Raw genomic sequence first — 23,192 nt, 5'->3', positions numbered from 1 at the left:
CGTGCGACTGTGCAGAGGGACCTGGGGGTCCTTGTGCTCGAATCGCAAAAACTCAGTCTGCAGGTGCAGCAGGTGATCAAGAAGGCGAATGGAATGTTGGCCTTTATTGCGAGGGGGATAGAATATAAAAGCAGGGAGGTCTTGCTGCAACTGTACAGGGCACTGGTGAGGCCGCAACTGGAGTACTGTGTGCAGTTTTGGTCCCCTTATTTGCGAAAGGATATATTGGCCTTGGAGGGAGTGCAGAGAAGGTTCACCAGGTTGATACCGGAGATGAGGGGTGTAGCTTATGAGGAGAGATTAAACAGATTGGGTCTGTACTCATTGGAGTTTAGAAGGATGAGGGGTGATCTTATAGAGGCATACAAGATAATGAAGGGGCTGGATAGGGTAGAGGTGGAGAGATTCTTTCCACTTAGAAGGGAAACCAGAACTAGAGGGCACAGCCTCAAAATAAGGGGGGGCCGGTTCAGAACAGAGTTGAGGGGGAACTTCTTCTCTCAGAGGGTAGTGAATCTCTGGAATTCTCTGCCCATTGAAGTGGTGGAGGCTTCCTCGTTGAATATGTTTAAATCACGGGTAGATAGTTTTCTGATCGATAAGGGAATTAGGGGATATGGGGAGCAGGCGGGTAAGTGGAACTGATTCGCTTCAGATCAGCCATGATCTTGTTGAATGGCGGGGCAGGCTCAAAGGGCCAGATGGCCTACTCCTGCTCCTATTTCTTATGTTCTTATGTTCTTATGTCTAGAATACAATTTTGGTCTCCTTAATTAGGAGATACAATAGCATTAGAAGCAAATGAAGGAAGGTTCTAAGATTGAGAAATTATTTTATGAGGAAAGGTTGAACAGTTTGGGCCTATATCTTTTGGAATTTAGAAGAATGAAAGGTGGTATTATTGGAACATATAAAATCCGAAGGAGACTTGACAGGATGGATGATGAGAGGATGTTTCCCCTTGGGGGAGGAACCAGAGGACACGGTTTAAAAATTAGCGATCTCCCATTTAAAAATGTGAGGGTCATTATTCTGGTGGCACAGTGGTTAGCACAGCTAACTCAGCGCCAGCGACCCAGGTTCAATTCCAACATCGGGTGACTGTGTGGAGTTTGCACGTTCTCCCGTGTCTGCATGGGTTTCCTTCGGGTGCTCCAGTTTCCTCCCACAGTACAAAGATGTGCAGGTTAGATGGATTGGCCATGCTCAATTCCCCCTTGGTGTCTCAAGATTAGTGGGATAAATATGTGGGATTACAGGAATAAGGCATGTGTGAGATACTCCGGAGAGTCGATGCGGACTTGATGGGCCAAATTGCTTCTTTCTGGACTGGAGGGATTCTATGATTCATGTTCATTGACACACCCCTCTCCCCCATGCAGTAGCCTTCACTTTTCCACTTCATTAGTGTCTTGTTCCATCACTTCCACAGGGAATGAATATGCCTTTGTGATCTGCAGTTGAGTTCTTCTGAGTTCTCCATCCATTTCGCACATGACTGTATACTGCACATTGCTATGGCCCGAAATGCAATATTTGTAACTAGTTACCTGGATGTTTAGTTCATGGAACAGCATTCTCACAGGTGACACTCATCCCAATGATCCGTATTTTTTTAGTAAGCGCACTGAGATTCCAGAAGGACACACACAACAGGATTGCTTGTTCCTGAAAGTAATTTCAAGAAAGACAAAAACACCCTTTTTCATGTGTTGCCTGTGGGACCACCTATATGGAGGAAGAATTGTTTTGCTCAGTGTATGCAGTAAATTTCTAAATCCATTTGGAAAGAGTGCACTTACTGCAGGCAACGGAAAAACCAATCCTTCTGTTACTTTGCACCAGAGAATAAATAGCTTCATATGGCAATAGACTGAGGTTCAATAGGTGGCACGGTGGGACAGTGGCTGCACTGCTGCCTCACAGCGCCAGGGTCCTGGGGTCGATTCCTAGCTTGGGGTCACTGTGTGTGGAGACTGCACATTCTCCCCAAGTCTGCGTGGGTTTCCTCCAGGTGCTCTGGTTTCTTCCCACCGTCCGAAAGACATGCTGGTTAGGTGCATTGGCCATGCGAAATTCTCCCTCAGCGTATCCAAACAGGCGCCGGAGGGTGGCGACAAGGGGATTTTCATAGCAACTCCATTGCAGTGTTAATGTAAGCCTACTTGTGACACTAATAAATAGACTTTAAAACTATCTGAGAACGACACTAAAACTACCTAAAGCTCAGCACATCACATCCCTATAGTTAGAGGACATAAAAGCATGCACAGAGGTAGGGCCTATAATTACTGGATTTTACCACAGGTTGGAACTTCAAACAGGAACTTTCCTCATGAACCCTTATGATTTAGAAAGTAATAATGATTATTACAATAGTAATTGTGGGAAGAAACGCAGCTTTGGCTAACCAGTGTCCTATTTTTCTAAAACAAAAATTGCAGCTACTCATTACCTGTGACCAAATTGCCCAACTGCCAATGGAAAAGTGGGCCTAAGAGGAAAAAGAACTGCTGTCGAAGTTAAAGGAAGACAATGAAGTGAATAATCAGACACATTTCAATATCTAATCTGTAGAGAACAAGTCATTTTGAAAGGGTTTCTTGCTGAGCTGGAAGTGAGCTCTTCAGATCCTCAGACACTAACAATCAGTTTGAGAGACAATTTGTGTTGGGTCCGTTACCAAACTTCTACCCTATTTATCTTGTGCAAGTAGACATTTCTTTGTCTGGGAGGGTCAAAGTTAACTCGGGAGCACAAAAAGCTTCAGGCAATTGACAAACAAGTTTTACCGGCCCAAATTGCTGCCTTAAATACCTGAATTAATGAGCCTATAGTAGTGTTTGTTTTTCCAAACAAATTAAATCCCAGGACGCAAGAGGTGCCCATCCCCAGTAAGCTCTACTTGATGGAATACAAGCCATCCTCTTTCAGGATGTGACTGTCTGATTTCAGTCAGGTATCAGCAGACATCTAATGGAAAGCCAAACCATCGAATGTGCAGGACCTGGTTAAGTATGCAAATGCACCATGTGATGGGGTCTTTAAACATGATGTGGAGATGCTGGCGTTGGACTGGGGTAAACACAGTAAGAAGTTTAACAACACCAGGTTAAAGTCCAACAGGTTTATTTGGTAGCAAAAGCCACACTTTTGCTACCAAATAAACCTGTTGGACTTTAACCTGGTGTTGTTAAACTTCTTACTGTCTTTAAACATTGCAGAGGTCTGTGCTGATAATGGAGTCTGGCCGAAGGGAATGAAGTGGAAAACGCAGTCCAGGCTGCATACTGAATGTCACGGAGACTTTAAAAAAACGATCCGACAACCGCAGGAGCCAAGATGAAACCATTTGTCGGGATTTCCCAGCCTTAAAACAGCACACCCCTGATCCAAGATAATTCAGTTTGGGACAAGTGCATTTCAGAAAATTGATTTGTAGATTGCTTTGATATTTGTGTCCATAAGCTTTGTTTTGTATCTACTGAAAGAAAGATTTGCGTTTATATAGCACTTTTCACGACCTCCAGACATAGAGTCATAGCATCCGTGGTATTTTGCCTTTTTCCTGGAATCTGAACCAAAAACAGAAAATGTTGGAAAATCTCAGCAGGTCTGACAGCATCTGTGGAGAGAGAATAGAGCCAACATTTCGAGTCTGGCTGACCCTTCGTCAGAGCTGATCCGAAACGTTGGCTCTATTCTTTCTCCACGGATGCTGTCAGATCTGCTGACATTATCCAGTGTTTTCTATGATAGAATCATAGAACCCCGACAGTGCAGAATTGCCATTTGGCCCATTGAGACTGTACTGACTCTCCGACAGAGCATCTTATCCAGGTCACCCCTCCTTCGAGCTTTCCTGACCATTCTTTTCCGTCAAAACCAATTAGGCTGTTCTAATGAATGTCAGAGGCAAATAAAGCCTGTACTGTGTACATGGTGTCCTCAAAGGCACTGAAAATAACTCCATTGTCTGTCAGCTACGTCTCAGTCTCATCTTTTCACCTGCCTTTTATCTGTTAATGACCTGGTGCAGCATCCTCGCTAACAAGATGGTGGAGAAATATGCATTATGCTTGATTAAGGGTGGCACGGTGGCACCGTGGTTGGCACTGCTGCCTCAGTGCCAGGGACCTGGGTTCAATTCCAGCCTTGGGTCAATGCCTCTTTGGAGATTGCACGTTCTCCCGGTGTCTGCTTGGGTTTCCTCCACGTGCTCCGGTTTCCTCACACAGTCCAAGTGAATTTGCCGTGCTAAATTGCCCCTTAGTGTCTGAAGATGTGTGGGTTAGGGGGATTAGCGAGGAAATACGTGGTGTTACGGGGAAAGGGCCTGGGTAAAATAATCTGTCAGAGGGTCAGTGCAGATTCGATGGGCCAAATGGCTTCCTTCTGCACTGTAGTGTATCTATGATTCTTGGATGTAAAGCAACTGTGAACCATACCCATGGAGCCGTGAGATGCAGTCCATTGTTAGGCAGCTGGGCATTTAAAAATGCTAATGGGGGGCTAAGGGCCTGGTGAAACATCCCTTTCTCAAGTTATCTCCCACCTCCTAGGATTTACCCTAGAGCATGAGGCACCCTACCCATGATGTAACTTAGTCTTTGGAAGTAAAACCATAGGGCCACCTGCTCTCAAGATGCACAGATGAGACCACAGCGCAAACATCTACTGGATGCTCACACTTCCTGGTTCAGGTGAGCATGGCCTTACTGACAGGCTCAGGCTACTTTCCACACCCTGTATAGAATTGCCACAGTGAAAAGCCAGAGTGAAAATGCTTGCTCACCTATTCAAAATGCTAAACGTGCCAAAAAAGAGAGATTACACAGCTAAACTGCAGCACTGGCATCAGCCCAGCAATGAGGAAAATTGCCCGAATATGTACACAAAAAAGGACAATTCCAACCTAGCCAATTATCACCCCATCGGTCTACCCTCGATCATCAGTAATGTGATGGGAGGGAACATCTACAGTATTATCAAGTGAAACCTGCAGAGCAATAACCTACTCAGTAACGCTCAGAGTTCCACCAGAGTCACTCAGTTCCTGATCTCATTACAGCCTTGGTTCAAACATGGATAAAAACTGTGAGGCAAGAGTGACTGCCCTTGACATCAAGGCAGCGTTTGACTATGACATCAAAGAGCCCTGTCAAACCTGGAGACAATGGGAATCAGGGGGGAAATGATCAGTCATGCCCAGCACAAAGATAGATGGTTGTGGTTTTTGGAGGTCAATTATCTCAGCACCAGGACATCACTGCAAGAGTTCCTCAGGGAGTGTCCTAGGCCCAACCATCTTCAGCTGCTTCATCAATTACCTTTCTTCCATCATAAAATTGGAAGTGGGAAGCTCACACAATGTTCAGTATCATTCACAACTCCTCAGATACTGAATGTCCAAATGCAGCAAGACCTGGATAATATCCAGGCTTGAGCTTGACAAGTGGCAAGTAAAATTTGCACCACACAAGTGCCAGGCAATGAACATTTCCAACAAGACAGAATCTAACCATCACCCGTTGACATTCAATGGCATCAACATCACAGATTTCCCCACGATCAGCATCCTGGGGATTACCATTGACGAGAAAGCTGAACTGGACTAGCCATATAAATACAGTTGCGACAAGAGCTGGTCAGAGGCTGGGAGTCCTGTGGTGAGTAACTCAGCTCCTGACTCCCCAAAGCTTGTCCACCATCTACAAGACACAAGTCAGGAGTGTGATAGAATACTCTCCACTTCTTCCCTGGATGAGTGCAGCTCCAACAATATTCAAGAAGCTCAACACCATCCAGGACAAAGCAGCCCGCTTGATTGGCATTACATCCACAAACATTCACTCCCCCCACCACCAACACACAGTGGCAGTAACATGTACCATCTACAAGATGTACTGCAGCAACTCACCAAGACTCCTTTGACAGCACCTTCCAAACCCATGACCACCACCATCTAGCAGGACAAGGTTACAGGATGCCTGGGAACACCACCACTTGCAAGTTGCTCTCCAAGCCCCTCATCATCCTGACTTGGAAATACATCATCGTTCCTTCATTGTCGCTGGTTCAAAATCCTGGAGCTCCCTCCTTGACAGCATTGTAGGTGTACCTACACCATGTGGCATGCAGCAGTTCAAGAAGGTGGCTCATCACCAACTTCTCAAGGATAATTAGGGATGGGCAATGAATGCTGGCCTAGCCAGCGATGCACACATCCCACGAGCAAAAATGAAAAAATAAATCCTAACACAGTTTCTGAAAGACTCTTGTCTAGTAGCGTCAAAGACTCCATTGATTGATATACGAGGATTAATGTGTAGCTGAGTGCTCCTTGACTATAAATGAATCTCAAACCACAAAACACATTGAGTATATGGTAAACCCATGTTGTCTACGGAGAGACTTTGGGGGCAGTATTAAACATAAGCGCATTGACAAATGCAAAGGTTGACAAAGGTAAAGGAGCTCTGATGAAGGTCATCCAGACATGAAACGTTGGCTCTATTCTCTCTCCACAGATGCTGTCAGACCTGCTGAGATTTTCCAGCATTTTCTGTTTTTGTTAAAGGTTTTCCCATTTGTTTAACTTTCACACCTCTCACCATGTGAAGTCTGCTTGAAAAAAAAGGCCAACACTGGCCTTTTGTAAGCGGTTATATTGTTGGATGCTCCTTCTCTGACTGAGTGGGAACAGATTACACAAGCTCTATCCTCATGCCACTTGGGAATCTCTCATTCATTCAGAAAACGTTGCCTTGGAAAAAGAACTTTGATTTCCAAGATTTCTAGTATTAAAATCAAACTGGTTTAAAAACAGTGCCACAGTAATTCAACAAACTGCTCTGGTGAAAAAGATCATGTGAAAATCTTTTGGTGCTTTGACAAAATAAAAGTCCAGTTTTTAAACTGGAAGTGTGTCTCAGTGTTTCAGGGGTTAACAAGTTGCTATGCACCTGCCACTACAATACCAAAAATGTTAGTAATTCAACACGAGCGTTTTCCAATTAGAACTGGCTTTTCAACAAATCATGTATAATTTATCGAGATGCAGAGGTTGAGTAACGTGCTGAGTGCAGGCTCAAGACAAACTAATTAAAAACGTGAGCATTCTTCAGGAGAAAGTGGTGACGAAGGAGGGAAACAGAACATACCCACATAATCTCCAACAAATCAACAGTGAATGACTTTATAAAGCAATAAAACACAACAACAGAGGCTGCTGCATTGGGCATCAGTGACGACATTACAGACAATTTATAATACTGGGAGAACTCAGCAAACTTCACATATTGAAGAGCTGAAATGTTCACAGCTGATTGGCTGTCACAAACATGTCTTTAAAGCAATGGCAAGTGTCCCCGTACTGTCATTTCAAAATGGCTATGAGGCTACCTCATACGCTGCAGGAAAGGATGTCCCGAGGCATGGTACATCGGCGAGACCCTGCAGACACTACGAAAACGGATGAATGGACACCACGTGACAATCACCAGGCAGGAGTGCTCCCTTCCTGTCGGGGAACACTTCAGCAGTCAAGGCATTTAGCCGCTGATCTTCGGGTAAGCGTTCTCCAAGGCGACCTTCAAGACACACGACAACACAGCATCGCCGAGCAGAAACTGATAGCCAAGTTCACCACGCATGAGGACGGCCTCAATCGAGATCTTGGGTTCAAGTCACACTACCATTTGGCCTGGGTTTGCAAAATCCTACTAACAGTCCTGGCGTAAGACTGGACTGTCTTTATCCATCTGTGACTGTGATTATCCATCTCTCCACTCGCACTGTTGTACCTGTAAAGACTTGATTACCTGTAAAGACTCGCATTCCAACCATTATTTTGCAATCGTGTCTTTGTCAATATATGCTGTGTTTGTGAAACCTACCTCTCCATTCGCCTGATGAAGGAGCAAGGCTCCGAAAGCTCATGATTCCAAATAAACCTGTTGGACTTTAACCTGATGTTGTGAGACTTCTTACTATTTCAAAATAAACCAATCGAGACCTTACCCCATATTGGTAGAAGGTATGTACTGGCCAATCAAGTGTACAGCCAGCATGCCTCTGATGCCAGTCCCCAAATAGCAAACTCACCCATGCCACCAACAGGATACACTTGGCTTTGTGCTTAACCCTCTCACTCAGACAGAGCATGTGAAACCCCACTGGGTGATTTATATAGCAGTTCCCTCCAACAGTGGTCTTACTGACCGAATGATAAAACAGGCTGGAGGAGGAACATTCCAATAATAATAACATGCACAAAGAAGAGTTTTTAAATGCTTAAAACTCCAGTGAAAAAAAAAGAACTGTTGAGATCAAAGAGACAACTATCGGAATTGCTGACACATTCAAATTAAAAACATCAGTAAAACAATTGAAGCACATGACGATACATACCTCACAACAATCCCCTTTAACAATACCAGAAAAAATGTACGTATCAAAAAGCTCATTTATCTTTGAGGTGGTGGTTAAATGCCTCAAAAGGAGGTAAAGTCGGCAAAGATCCCAATCCCAGCCCATAAAGACAAAATCCACTACTTGATGATAAAGAGTAATGAACCTTCAAACCGGACAGAAGCTTTATGTGGAAATGCGTGCATTGGACTGGGGTGGGCACAGTAAGAAGTCTCACAACATCAGGTTCAAATCCAACAGGTTTATTCAGAATCACGAGCTTTCGGAGCGCTGCTCACTCCGCCTGATGAAGGAGCGGCGCTCCAAAAGCTCGTGATTCCAAGTAAACCTGTTGGACTTTAACCTAGTGTTGTGAGACTTCTTATGAAGTTTTATAAGCATGATAGCTTAACAAGGTGCCAATGTGCAGGATTACGTAAAATGTTACTAGGAATTCACTAGGAATTACTTCAGGAACAGTAAGTTCCAGGAATTGTGGATTGACTCAAAATGTCACCTATAAACCTGCATTAGGCACACATGGCAGGATGAACACCACATCCCCACAAACAGCAAATGAAATCAACCACCACAATCCAGGTCCATTGGTGTCAGGATGAGAGTGTGGCCAGGACTCCAGAGAACCTTACTCCTCTTTGAGTGACTTAACTTGCAGCACGTTCACCACTGAACCACAAGGATCCAAGTTCAAGTCCCAGGACTTGAGCACAAAATTCTAGGCTGGCATTCCAGTGCAGTACTGAGGGAGTGTTGCACTATCTTTCAAACCAAGGCCTGCCTGCTTGGGCCGGTGCACTATTTCAGAGAAGAGCAGGGGAGTTATCCCCAGTGTCCTGCCCAATATTTATCCTTCAATCAACATCACAAAGCATGTTATCTAGTCATTATCACATCTCCATTTTTCAGAGTTTGCTGAGTGCAAATTGGCTGTCACATCTACACAGTGACTGCGACTCAAAAATTACTTTTGGCTGTAAAGTGTTTCGAAACATCCAGTGGCCATTAAAGTGCAAATGTTTCTATCATGAGAGGCAGGCAGGGCTGCAGATTATTGTCTCAATCGGAAGACAATGCCACTGTTCATAATACCAATGCTGAAGTGTGATATAAAATGCGCTGAATTATTAGAAGTGAGAATGCGTGTGAGAGTGTGCATTTGTGCAATGGATGCACATGTATGTGTATCAGTCTCAAGTTCCCATTGTATGGTGAGTTACCTGATTCTAGTATGGGTATTAGTGTGTGTGACACAAATAGCTTCATTGTTCCTGAGTTAAGGAGGGATAGAGTAAAGGAACCCTTCGGGTTTCCAAACCAGACCCCTGCTGAATACTATTCACGTGAATGATAGACAAGGATAAGGTCAGTCTTTGCTGCAGTGCTTTCCAGGATTATCTGCTTATTTGTCTGGACATTCTGCTGCCGCTCACTAGGCTAGCTTACCAATACTACCCTTGACAGCTATGCTCCACTCTACTGGCCCCTCCCCATCACCAACAAACCAACCAACACTGATACCACCACTGCCTTGCACCCCATTCACATTGTCAAGAGAGGTCAACCATCCTTCACTCCAACCTCTCACCCCGACACACCATTCTTCACCATACCCACATACTGTGCACTCGTCACTCCATCCCGAACCCCCTCGATAACCTACCTACCATCATCCCGCCTGTCAGCCCATGTTCAACTCCTTTCCCTCCAAAGTTCAGAGAACACCATGCTCCAAACAACTTATTGATCAGTCCCGCCCCTAACAATAGACCAGTCAACACTCAACTTACCCCAGCACCAACGCTACCAGCCAGCCTGTCCCCCAAACCCCTCACAGGCTAATCGCTGCATCCCCCCACATCAGCCTGCTAACTCTCCGTGTCTCTCTAATTACTCATACAGAATGGTCAACTGGGTTAAACTGCAAGCACCTGTTAACAATCACCCAGCATGAGGCTCCAGGAAAGCACTGTTCAAAATCAGGCATAAAAATAGAGGGAGGAGGGGGTGGAGCAGGGGTGATTCTCTCAGCCCACCATGTTCTGCAAATCTCCCAGCCTAAGATTTCCAGCGTAATCAGCTCCACGCTGGAAATCAACGCAGAGCTGATTACAATATGGAAATCAGCATTTGCATTTCATTAGCAAGCCTGGGACTGAAGTCTCCAGCCCCGCTGGCGTCTCCCCCCTGTCAGGAGTGGTTCACTCCTGATCCCCACTAATGTGGAACAGGCATCCAACCCCATTGGAGGGAGGAGAGGCCTTTAAGGCTCCCCCCAGGAGGTCAGGGATAAGGGTCGCTTCTTGGACTATACCAGCCTGGCACCCTGACACTGCCCAATGGACAAACTGTCAATGCCCAAGGGGCACCTTGGCAATGCACACTAGGCATCAGGCAGTGCCAAGGGGGCAGGGTTTATTGGGTGAGTCCCTCTGCCACTCTGCACTGTGATCACTGACAGAGGGAGGGAAGAGGTGATCAGGGCTGGCCATCCGGATTTGGGGCGGGGGGAGCGGGGCAGGGGTTGGTCGGGGTTGCCAGCAGGGACGAAAAGTCCGGGAAGCCAGTGATCGGGCAGTGGGGGGGGGGGCAGGGTCAGTAGGCCAGTGATGGGAGGGGTTGCAAGGCTGGCCAGCAACTAGCAATATGGGGCCACAGTGCACGTGCCAATCTCTGCTCTGACAGATCGACGCATGCGCTGTGGCCCGCTCAGGAATAGGTCCCGCCCACTGATGTCCAGAGGGAATCCCGCTAAGGCACTCTGTGATGCACAGGGTGTCAGAGATTCATTCTGGAAATCACGATCACTACTCTCTAAAACGCCTTAATTTCAATTATTGGATGCGTACACACTGAATACCAAAGTACGACGAGCCATAATCATGGCTCCCACCAGCTAATTCTGAAAATGATCTCAGGGAATTAATGATCTCATTCTTGGTTTCCAATCTCTTTATCGCTTTGCCACTCTTGTAATCTCTCCAGCCCTGCAGCACTCCGAGATAAACGCACTCCTCCCATTTTAGCCAGCCGCACATCCCGGTTTCTCTGCCCCACTATTTTTTTTTATTCATTTGGGGGTGTCACTGCCAGCATTTATTCCCCATCCCTAGTTGCCAAGGGCAGTTGCGAGTCAACCACATTGCTGTGAGTCTGGAGTCACATGTAGACTCAAGAACAACAGATTTCCTTCCCGAAAGGAAATGAGTGAACCATTACTAACTATGCATGCCTTTGACTGCCAAGGTCCTAAGCTTTGGAATCCTCTTCCTGAAGTGCTCTGTCACTACCTGGCTTTCTGCCTTTATGACTCTTAAAACCTGCTTTGACCAAGCACATGGCCCCCACTATTACTGCCTTATGTAGGGGTAATGGTATTGGCCATGGCGTAGTGGTAATGGCACAGACTCAGGCTTTGGGTCATGGGTTCCAACCCCACCAAGGCAGCTGGTGAAATTTAATTTCCACTAATAAATCTGGAATTTAAACAAAAACTAGCCATTGGGTGACCATGAAGCCTTTGTAAATTGTAAAACCTGTCTGGTTCAGGAATGCCCTTTAAGGAAGACCGTAAGAAATGGGAACAGGAGTAGGCCATTCAGCCCCTCAAGCCTGCTTTGCCATTCGCAGGATCATGGCTGATCCGATATTTTTCATATCCACTTTCCTGCTGATTCCCCATAATCCTTAATAGCCTTACTGATCAAAAATCTATCTATCTCAGCCTTAATATACACAAGGACTCTGCTCCCAGAGCTCTCTGTGGCAAAGAGTTCCAAAAACTCACAACCTTCAGAGAAGAAATTTCTCCTCATCTCAGTCTTAAATTGGCACCCCATTATTCTGAGACTATGCTCTCTGGTCCAAGACTCTCCCATGAGGGGAAACATCCTCTCGGCATTCACCCTGTCAAGTCCTTTAAGTATCCTATATGTTTTAATAAGATCGCCTCTCATTCTTCTAAATTGTGATGAGTAGAGTCCCAACCTGTTTAAGCTTTCATAGAACATAGAACATAGAACAGTACAGCACAGAACAGGCCCTTCGGCCCACGATGTTGTGCCGAGCTTTATCTGAAACCAAGATCAAGCTATCCCACTCCCTATCATCCTGGTGTGCTCCATGTGCCTATCCAATAACCGCTTAAATGTTTCTAAAGTGTCTGACTCCACTATCACTGCAGGCAGTCCATTCCACACCCCAACCACTCTCTGTGTAAAGAACCTACCTCTGATATCCGTCCTGTATCTCCCACCATGAACCCTATAGTTATGCCCCCTTGTAATAGCTCCATCCACCCGAGGAAAGATAGTCCCTCCATACCAGGGAGACCATGATAACAGGCGGCACAGTAGCACAGTGGTTAGCACTGCTGCTTCATAGCCCCAGGGACCTGGGTTCGATTCCCGGCTTGGGACTGTGTGGAGTTTGCACATTCTCCTCGTGTCTGCGTGGGTTTCCTCCGGGTGCTCCGGTTTCCTCCCTCAGTCCAAAGATGTGCGGGCTTGGTTGAATGGCCATGCTAAAAAATTGCCCTTAGTGTCCTGAGATGCATAGGTTAGAGAGATTAGTTGGGTAAATATGTAGGGATATGGGAGTAGGGCCTGGGTGGGATTGTGGTCGGTGCAGACTCGATGGGCCGAATGGCCTCTTTCTGTACTGTAGGGTTTCTATGATTTCTATGATCTGAACTGCCTCCAATGAAATAAAGGGGGCGATCTTGAGCCCACATTCATCATCTGTGTAATGCTATCAGGGGCTCAAGATTCGGAAGTCGCAGTTCTCGCCGATGAGAACACAACTTTGGATCTTCCCCTCCCCTCGCTGATGGCATCATGAGGTTCACACCCATCTGCATGTATTTTAATATAATTAAACATCTCCCACCACCATATCTTAACCCCTCAGCATAGCTTCAAACCACACCAAGTTTACAACAGGTTCACACAGACTTTAACCTGTTGTGGGAGTCTGTCTGGCGGTGTACAGGTAAGTATAGCCCCCGGAGGAGAGACATGGCCAGGCAGTGCCTTGGTACAGGTTGGCATAGCCAACCCCCTTCAACACCCCCACATTCCGTGCACTCGTCGCTCCAGCCCAGCCCCCCAACCTTCCCTCAACATCCTGTCTGTCAGCCTATCCATCAACGGCCTTTCCTCAAAAGTTCACAGAACACCATGCTCTCCTGCCATGAGCATTCAAATGGTTATTGGATAAACATATGGATGATATTGGAACAGTGTAGATTAGAGGGGCTTTAGATTGGTTCCACTAGTCGGCGCAACATCGAAGGCCGAAGGGCCTGTACTGCGCTGTAATGTTCTATGTTCTATGACTTACCCCTTTAAATTAAGATAATAGCAAAATACTGCGGATGCTGGAATCTGAAACAAAAACAGTAAATGCTGGAAAATCTCAGCAGGTCTGACAGCACCTGTGGGGAGAGAATAGAGCCAACGTTTCAAGTCTAGCTGACTCTTTATCAGAGCTCTGACGAAGGGTCATCTGGACTCGAAACATTGGTTCTATTCTCTCTTCACAGATGCTGTCAGACCTGCTGAGATTTTCCAGCATTTTCTGTTTTGATCCTTTAAATTAAACCTGTTAAATCAATTCTCTAGGGCCCTTTTTTCCTGATCCTCATTACTGCAGAATATACAAACTATAAACCACAAAAAGACCTTACAAACTATGAATGATAAAAGTAGTAAATACTTACTCAACCTGACCCACTGCTTACCAATCTATTCTTAATTGCCCACTGAAATGGCCCAGCAAGCCATTCAGTTCTGGGGATGGGCAATAAATGCTGGCCCAGCCAGCGATGCCCACTTCCCACGAATGAATTTTTAAAATTTAAACAGCATGCTAACTTTGGTGAATCCTGGATCTTGAAACAATAGTTCTTTACATCGATCGTTCTCTTATATTTTAAGCAGGATTAATTTTTTTTAAACAGTATTTTTTCTACCGAATGCAATTTACTTGTTTCTTCTTACGACCAAGAGCAGCATTTCCAACACTGGGGAGGGAAGTAACAGTAAAGCAAACAAGGTACAAATTACCTCTTTCCACTGCTATTATTTGCTCACATTTGTACGAACACATGCCCCCATTTGCTGATGCTTACTTACTATTGACATAAGCGTTAAAATGTAGTGCTGCAAATTTCTCCCATGATGTTGCACCATTTTGCTGTCAGCAGTGACCATGACCTCCACAATTCTTGGATATGACAAAAAGCGTTTGTGTCTTGAATGCTGTTGGGTCACATTGGCCAGTTTGGGCCCTTTGGTCGGAAGATGTGTTGGGGTAATTGTGGTCTGTAAGATATCGAGATGCTCCCTGATACTGCTGGCATTGTGCATCTTCACAAGTCTTTTCTTCATTTGATGATTTTGTTCTGAAATAGAGACAAAAATATAAAATTAAGATGTTTTTGTCTTGTAATTCAATAATTGTTTCTCCACCAAGGTGGGGTGTGGGGGTGGGGGAGGCGGGAAGTGTGGGTGCTTTTTCAGTCACCACGTCTTGGACAACTGTCTCCTAAAATAGCTGCCTGCTTTCAAAGCTCCGAGACTGAAAAAATCAGCTTGGTAGTGCCCTCTCTTTCAGCACAATGAGTGCTGTTTGACTCTAGGATGGTCTCTGATGTACACACCTCGAGGTAGTACTTTGATGAGGGAGTTAATGCATTTCTAAGGAACAACCAGAAGTATGAAGAGTTGGCAGATTGTAGCCAGTCAGAATTTAACACTGATTTAATGCAAGTGCTGCCAATATGAACTTCAAACGACCCAGCTAATACTGTCTCTTAAACACACATAGCTGAGCAGCACAAAACCAACAGTGCTTCCAGGTTAGTTGCTGATTGATTTCCTGTTGCTTTAATTGTGGAAGTGTTTGGTGGTTTCTAGAGTTGATTAATGTTACTAAAGTCTAGAGAGAGTGGTGGGGCAGGTGCTGGAGGACTTGGAACTGACTTCAAGGACTGATCAGTTGCTCCCAGACAAGCAGTATGCTGTCTCCTTGGGCATGACAAGATGAATGAGCAGAGGCAACACAGAACAGGTCAAACTGTTGGCTGAGGCAGGGGGAGGAGAGGGGCAGACGGGCCTGCCTCCGTGCTGTAGAATCTATGATTCCACAGAGGGATATGGGCCAAATGCAGGAAAATGGGGTTAGCTTAAATGGGCATTTTGGTCAGCATGGACCAGTTTGGACTGAAGGGCCTGTCTCCATGCCAGTGATTCTAAGAAGGAGGTAGTCATATCCAGTTAGAATCTTCAGAGAGCAATTCTGTTACTTAAAACTGTACTTCAGGATGTCCTCACTCAAATCTGCCACCTGATCGAGCTATAACCTCAGAGTAGGGGGAGGAAAGCATTGCCAATGGCTATGAACTTTTATGTATCGAGCTCCTTCCAGCCTGGAGCAGGCAACATGGCCCAGTTCCCTGACCACTATTGTATCTAAGTGTGGTCACGGAGTTTCTGTTTGCAAAGAGAGCTACAAACGTTTCATTCTCTCTCATCAGTGAGAAGCAGATGGAGCAAACATGCGGTTACATGAGGAATGGAGGCTGCCCCATGATTCAGGGTGTCGTCAACTGCACTTCATGGGTGTCACATGTCAACTTTACAATGTGTCACCATCAAAAAGGATTCTACAACCTCAGCCTCCAGCTGGTATGTGAATATGCAGATCAATGCCCACTCTCTTGGCAGCTGTCACAATTTCTTCATTCTGTGGCAACCTACTGTGCCACCTACATTTGAACAACCATAGCAAGGGCAAGTTGGCACTCAGGATCCACCAATGATATGCTATGCACATATGGGCAGCATGTCTGTAAAGAAAGCCATTAGAAATGAGATTGAACAGACATTTGGGGTACTTAATGCTTCCAGTGCCTGGACCACTCTAAGAGGCTGTTTGTGAGGACATGCCAGGACCTTGGAGATCTGTTGCATACTGCATAACCTCAACCTAGTTTAGTCAGGTATAATTTTTTCTTTCTTTCAATTTGATACTGTCCCTAACTTCCCTAATTAGCCATGGAGTGTGTATCTTTCTCAGAGTATATTTTGCTAAGAGTTATGAAATATCTCCTGAGGTATCTTTCACTGCTTTTCTACTGTCCTACCTTTTAATCTATTTTCCCAGTTCACTTTAGTCAACTCTGGCTTCATACCCTTTGTAATTGCCTTCTTTAAGTTTAAGACACAAGTTTTAGGCCCACACCTCACCCTCAAACCTTGATGTAAAATTTCATCATGTTATGATTACTGTTGCCTGGTGGTTCCTTTACTATGAGAATGAGAATATTACTTAATGCTGTATCATTGCACATTACTAAATGTAAAGGACCTGCTCCCTTGTTGGCACCAGAGTGATGAAGCCAAAACCCCTCAAATTGTTTTTCAAAACTGCATACTATAGTTTGAGTCCTATAGATTAATAACTCAGAATAGATTCAAAGTCTTTCCTCATCTAGAAATACCTTGAAATACTGTGTGGTCATCTTAAAATTGAAGTTATTATGTGCAAGATGTGAATTTTAAAATGATTTGCATTATATTATCTTGTGGTCAAACATTTGTTCTCTGAAGGTGCTCATTTTATTCCCTCTCCCACTGACTTGAATTCAAATGGCTTCAAAGATTTCCCCCAATAGTATTGGCATGTGTCACAGACTCGCCATTGTCAATGTATTTTATATGGAAAGAGGTGTGTGTTTTCCTACCCCTGTGGTGTGTATGACAATTAAACATTTGAGCAGCAAGCTTTTGTGAATTTAAAAATAAAGATGTATTCTCACACACTTACCCAAATTAAATAATGTCACCTACACATAATCTCACTCATGCGCCCAGCTGCATGAAGAGTGGATACAGATAAAGACCATGCACTTTCACAGATTACAGTGATCTCAGTCTCTGATTTATGATCTTCGATCTCACACTTGGCAGGCTTGTGGTCTTTTGAATGGATTTGATGATTTGAGGGTCTTACAGAGCAAAAGGTTTGGAGCAGGTCGTGACGTTTATTGTAATTGAATTTCAGGGAGGTGGATTCTCGGATTAAATTTAAACTGAAATAGGGTACGTATTCTGGCTACCTGATGTCTCGCAGGTTGTTTATGAGTCTGGTTCATAGACTGGGTGAATTGAAGCTTCTGGTGGCTTTGGTGGATTTGCCTGCGCAAAGTTCCTAGCTAACCTTTTAAACTAACAAAGACAAGGTGGTTTCATCCATGTGGCTTTTCCCCGCAAGTTGCAAGCATTTTTTGGGTGTTCATGTTGATTACCCAACATCTTTGATGGTTTAAGACAGTCACTGGAATTCTATCGCTCCGCCTGCCACAGGAATCGGAGCGGGCAAGGGGCAGACAATGGGAAGATCTATTGACCTCGGGTGGAATTTTCCGGTCTCAGGTCGAGCGAGGCCATAAAATCCCACCCAGTGTCTTTGTTTCAGAATGACCCATTCAAATCAAGTAATACCCTTTTGATTGGTTTCAGGGAAGGGCATATACTCAAATCACACTGGAATGTTCTTTTTATTCTCCCTTGAGACAGGAGAGTGGTTCTAGTCCACAAAGGAAGTCAGGTGACCTTGGGCAGCCATCTTTTCCAATCTCTTTGTGTCATGTTTTAAAATAAGTTTGAAGTTCAGGACATGACATGCCGGTGCTGGCCATGACACATGCTTAAAAATACAAGGGACAATAATCACAGACTAGAGTCACTGCTGAAATTCCAGCATGTGCATCAGAAAAGGGAGTTGTATGGCTTATCATTCCACAGAACATTTGTCACAAAATCTCATGGCAGCCCGATTACTCGACTCTCCCTTGACATGACAGGTCACTGGAACATTCTAAGCAGCCAAAACTTTAAGATGGTATTTATAAACATTGCAGTGCTCTGAAAAGTATGGTGTGATTTTTTTTTAAAGAAAAACTGTAAAATGATACTTGACAAACCTATTGTCGAAGACCCAGAAAAAGACTTCATTTATAAATGCCAATTAATAAAACAAACATATTATTCAACAAGGTTCTGTGAATGACTGCAATTCTGAATCTCTTAAATGTATGACAATGACTATTTACAATAAAAAGGTACAGATGGTAATCAGGAAAAAAAGAAACTCACATTTCTATAATGCCTTTTATGACTGTAAATCATCCAAAAGCACTTTATAACCAGTAAAGTACAACAATAACTATACTTTAAAAAGTAGAGTATGGAAAGGCAACAGGCAACTTACACACAGAATGTTGCAAAAACTGTGGAAATTATAATCTATTTTAGTGGTGTTGGCTGAGCAATAAATATCGACAGGTTAATTTTCAATGTGCTGGCACACTCTGACGATGAAATATTTGGAATACAAACTATTTCAATGATGGATTGTTGGGTACATGCACCCTGCCAGGTTGCATTGAATTAAGCAGATGAGGAAAATACCAGGTATAATCTGTAGTCTAAGAAGAGTTAAACAATTTAAGGTGAAGTGACGGTCGCCCCTCAGCCTTTTGGCTAAAATCAAGCATCAGAATAGGGTGCAATGCCTTTTCTCGTCAGCTTGGATCTTGTTTGTCTCTCTTGTGGGGACCTTGAAATGGATTCAATTGGAATTTGAATTTGGTTTTTGGAGCAAGCAAGGATTAGCTTCAGATCTGCCCGGTCCACACTGTGCATTGGATTTGTAACTTTAAGAATGGAGGAAAAAGTTTTTCAACAAAGTGATGGTGGGTATGCTTTAATTGGACTAATGTCCCCAAAGCAAGAATGAAAGGGTAAGCAAAATAATACATCTTCATCATCACTAAAAACATTGTCATCCAGTCCCATGCTACAAGAAAACAGTCTTCCAAATTAGAATAAACTGTCAAGCTACTGCTTGACAGGTAACATATTTAACATTATCTTTGCACACTATTAACTGGACCGCAACAGGCCATTTAGCATGACAGATTTATGCCGAAGTTTATATTCCACACGAACCTCCTTCCACCTTACTTGACCTCACCCTATTGACATAGGGGTTTGCAGTCTCAAAGCCATTGACCGCAAACCAAGATTGTCTGAGCAACCTAGCTTCACTGTGGTGAAAAGGTTAACTCTATTGCCCTGCATCGATATTGCAAATGATTTCTGCATTCTTTACTGGGATGTCCTATGTGGGGTTGCAGCAATGCCATCAAGTTTTCCAACTAATCACATTGAGGAATTCTCACAGACAGCCAGCTAGGAAAGGAAAATGGCTAAAATAAAATTATTGTTTAGTGGTACAGAACTTGAGAATTGCTGAAAGAAAGAGTCATGCTGTCGAAGTTTTTCATCTTGTACTCATCAGGACAGCTCATAAGAAATTACCAAACAGTCAGGGGGGGGAAAGAATTTATTGCCGATTGGCTGACAAGTGGATTCTGATTGATGGGGGCATTTCAATGCAGAATGCAGCTTAGAACAATTAACTGCCCAGCTTTGTTCAAATTCAAACTGGGCAGGTCAACTCTGATTGGTCAAATCATTGCCATGAGGAATGAACGGGGAAAGTATTGTTCATCAAGATTTTGTTGAGTTGAAAAAGACACAATGTATGCACATGTTCCTTCTGTCTGCAAAGGATAAGGCCCTGTTTGTACATATATGTGGCTTCTAGTATGTGCAAGTGAGTCACACTGCAAGCCGGACTGACAATCTTAAAGTCCTTTTCTGTGTAATTCTTAGCACAGTCAGCATTGTTTAGCAAGTGTTGTCCAAAAGCAGAATCATATCTAATATTGGACACTAATGTTTGAGTTTTGCAAACACGGACTAGTTGGGTGCAGTCAGTATTTTGCACATTGCGAACAGTTGAAGGGACATGCTATTTGATATGATCCTCCAGCCATTCGGATGTGCAGCCTGAATACCTGGCATCCCACCGGCTCTAAAAATCATAATCCACAATACTTATTTTTACAACAAGCAGAACATCTTTTTGGTTGGATGGCAACATCTTGTTAGTGGAGAACACCACTGATGTTGCTACTGCTTAGGGTGGCACAGTAGCACTGCTGCCTCACAGTGCCAGGGACCTGGGTTCGATTCCCGGCTTGGGTGACTGTGCGGAGTCTGCACGTTCTCCCCGTGTCTGCATGGGTTTCCTCCGGGGGCTCCGGTTTCCTCCAAAGTCCGAAAGACGTGCTGGTTAAGTGGATTGGCCATGCTAAATTCTCCCTCAGTGTACCTGAACAGGTGTTAGAGTGTGGCGACTAGGGGATTTTCACAATAACTTCATTGCACCATTAATGTTAGCCTATTTGTGACACTAATAAATAAACTTCCAACTTTAACAGCATGCAACAGCTAGCTTCATCTGTTGCTCAATTGTTTGTGAAATTTTATCCCACAATTCACCTTTGAAATAGAGCAGTCAAACAAGCTTCCTTCCCTCTACACACAGATTGAGAAATTTGTCATTTGGTTTTCTACTGTTGTCTGCTGCAAGCCTCCTTTCACTGTCAATATAAGCGTTGGGATTTCTACAGTTCCATGCATTGTAAGATTAGTCTCATCTGCAACCTCAGCTATTTGTTCAACGTGCAAACTTGATGCTAAAATCAGGCACATCGAGGCACCCTTCAAGGTAATGGCTATCCTGATCAGACCATTGCTTGCTGTATATCGCACAAACTCATGACTGGGTCTATGGCCATCACTTTCGGTCTGGAAAATTGTTCAGTCTATCTCAGATTATCCTGAAGGTGCAAGATGCCTCAAAAACTTGAGCAACAGGTGAAGCAAGCCATTACACGCAGTAACGAGGGGTATTGCCACTAACAGGATGCTGCCATCAAGCCAAAAAGATGTTCTGCCTCTAACACAAATGAGTAATCTAGAAACATAGAAACTAGAAACAGGAGTAGGCCATTCGGCCCTTTGAGCCTGCTTCACCATTCATTATCATGGTTGATCATCGAATTTAATATCCTGATTCCCTCTTTCCCCCCTATCACTTCATCCCTTTAGCCCCTAGAGCTACATCTAATTTCTTCTTGAAATCAGACGTTTTGGCCTTAATGACATTCTGAAGTAGTGAATTTCACACATTCAGCACCCTCTGGGTGAAGAAATGTTTCATCTCAGTTCTATTATCCTCAAACTATGACCCCTAGTTCTGGACTTCCCCGCCATTGAGAATATTTTTTCTGAATCTACCCTGTCCGACCTCTTAGAATTTTATAAATTTCTATGAGATCCCCTCTCATTCTTCTAAACTCCAGTGAATATAATCCTAACCAACTTAGTCTCTCCTCATATGACAGACCTGCCACCCAGGAATCAGCCTGGTAAACCTTCACTGTATCCCATCTTTCCTCAAATAAGGACACCAAAACTGGTGTGGCCTCATCAATGCTCTTTACAGCATCCCCATACTCAAATCCTCTCGCCATGAAGGCCAACATACCATTTGCCTGCTGTACTTACGTGCTTACTTTCAGGGACTGATACATGAGGACACCAAGGTCTCTGAGTATCCACCCCTCTCAATTTACATCCATTCAAGTAATAATCTGTCTTCCTATTATTACTACCAAAGTGGATAACCTCACATTTATCCACATTATACTGCATCTGCCATGTATATGACAACACAATCAGCTTGTCCAAATCACGCTGAAGCATCTCTGCATCATCCTCACAGCTCACCCTCCCACCCAACTTTATATCATCTGCAAATTTGGAGATAATACATTCAGTTCCCTCTTCCAAATCATTAATATATAATGTGAACAGTTGGGGTCCGAGCACAGATTCCTGCGGGACCCCACTAGTCACTGACTGCCAATAAGAAAACAAACCATTTATGCCAACCTTTTGCTTCCTATCTGCTAACCAGCTTTCTATCCATCTCTAGGCATTACCTGCAATCCCATGTGCTTTAACTTTACGTGCCACTCTGTCATGTGAGACCTTGTCAAAAGCCTTCTGAAAATCTAAATAAACCATATCCACTGGTTCTCCTCAGTCAGCTCTACTAGTTACATCCTCAAAAAAATTCCAGTGGATTTGTCAAGCATGATTTCCCCTATGTAAATCCATGCTGACTTCATCTGATTATACCACTGCCTTCCAAATGCTGAGTTATGAAATCCTTGATAAGAGACTCTAGCAACTTCCCCAGTACTGATGTGGTATATGAATTTCAGTGCAGATGTGATGCCAGGTAGAGAGACTGTATGGCCCAATAACTGGCGTATCATTTCGAAGAGCACAAGTGATGAATATGGAAAGTTAGCTGTTTGCAACAGGCAAAGTACCCAAGCAGCCTGTATTTTCAAAACTCAAAACGGCAATGCCTTGACCAAGCAGGGTCGATTCCTGGTTTGTACAAAGTTGAGCACTTAACTGTTCCCTGCTGCAGTCTCCATGGTAACATCTCCACCAGAATCCACTTGCCAACCAATCAGCATGCTATTCTCCTGCAGTCTTAATTGATTTTCCTCCATTGGAGGAAACATTCTCTCTGTATCTGCATTCTCAAAACCTTTCAGAATTTGAAAGACCTCTATTAGGTCATCCCTCAGCCTTCCTTTTCAAAAATATGTTCTTTTTAAGGAAACAAATACTAAATTGAACACAATTCATACCATGAATCAGAGGAAAAGAAAACACTACATTGCTATTTTCTATATGACACTACAGCAGGGTGACACAGTGGCACAGTGGTGAGCACTACTGCCTCACAGCACCAGGGATTCG

At 44.1% G+C, this 23,192-nt stretch overlaps 1 protein-coding gene across 2 annotated transcripts in view; it reads right to left on the bottom strand.

Annotated features, from left to right (window-relative positions):
- Positions 1-23,192, bottom strand: part of LOC144498690 (A disintegrin and metalloproteinase with thrombospondin motifs 20-like) — a 417,617-nt gene that overhangs the window by 298,739 nt on the left and 95,686 nt on the right. For both annotated transcript variants that reach the window (XM_078220194.1, XM_078220195.1), the window contains exon 4: positions 14,565-14,833. In XM_078220194.1, the coding sequence (XP_078076320.1) occupies positions 14,565-14,833 (269 nt within the window). The remainder of the gene's footprint in view (positions 1-14,564; positions 14,834-23,192) is intronic.

Source organism: Mustelus asterias, chromosome 9 (genome assembly GCF_964213995.1).
Source record: "Mustelus asterias chromosome 9, sMusAst1.hap1.1, whole genome shotgun sequence".
In the NCBI taxonomy this organism is placed as follows: Eukaryota; Metazoa; Chordata; class Chondrichthyes; order Carcharhiniformes; family Triakidae; genus Mustelus; species Mustelus asterias.
Note: the sequence above shows the minus strand (reverse complement) of the source record. Positions and strands in the feature narration are given on the sequence as shown.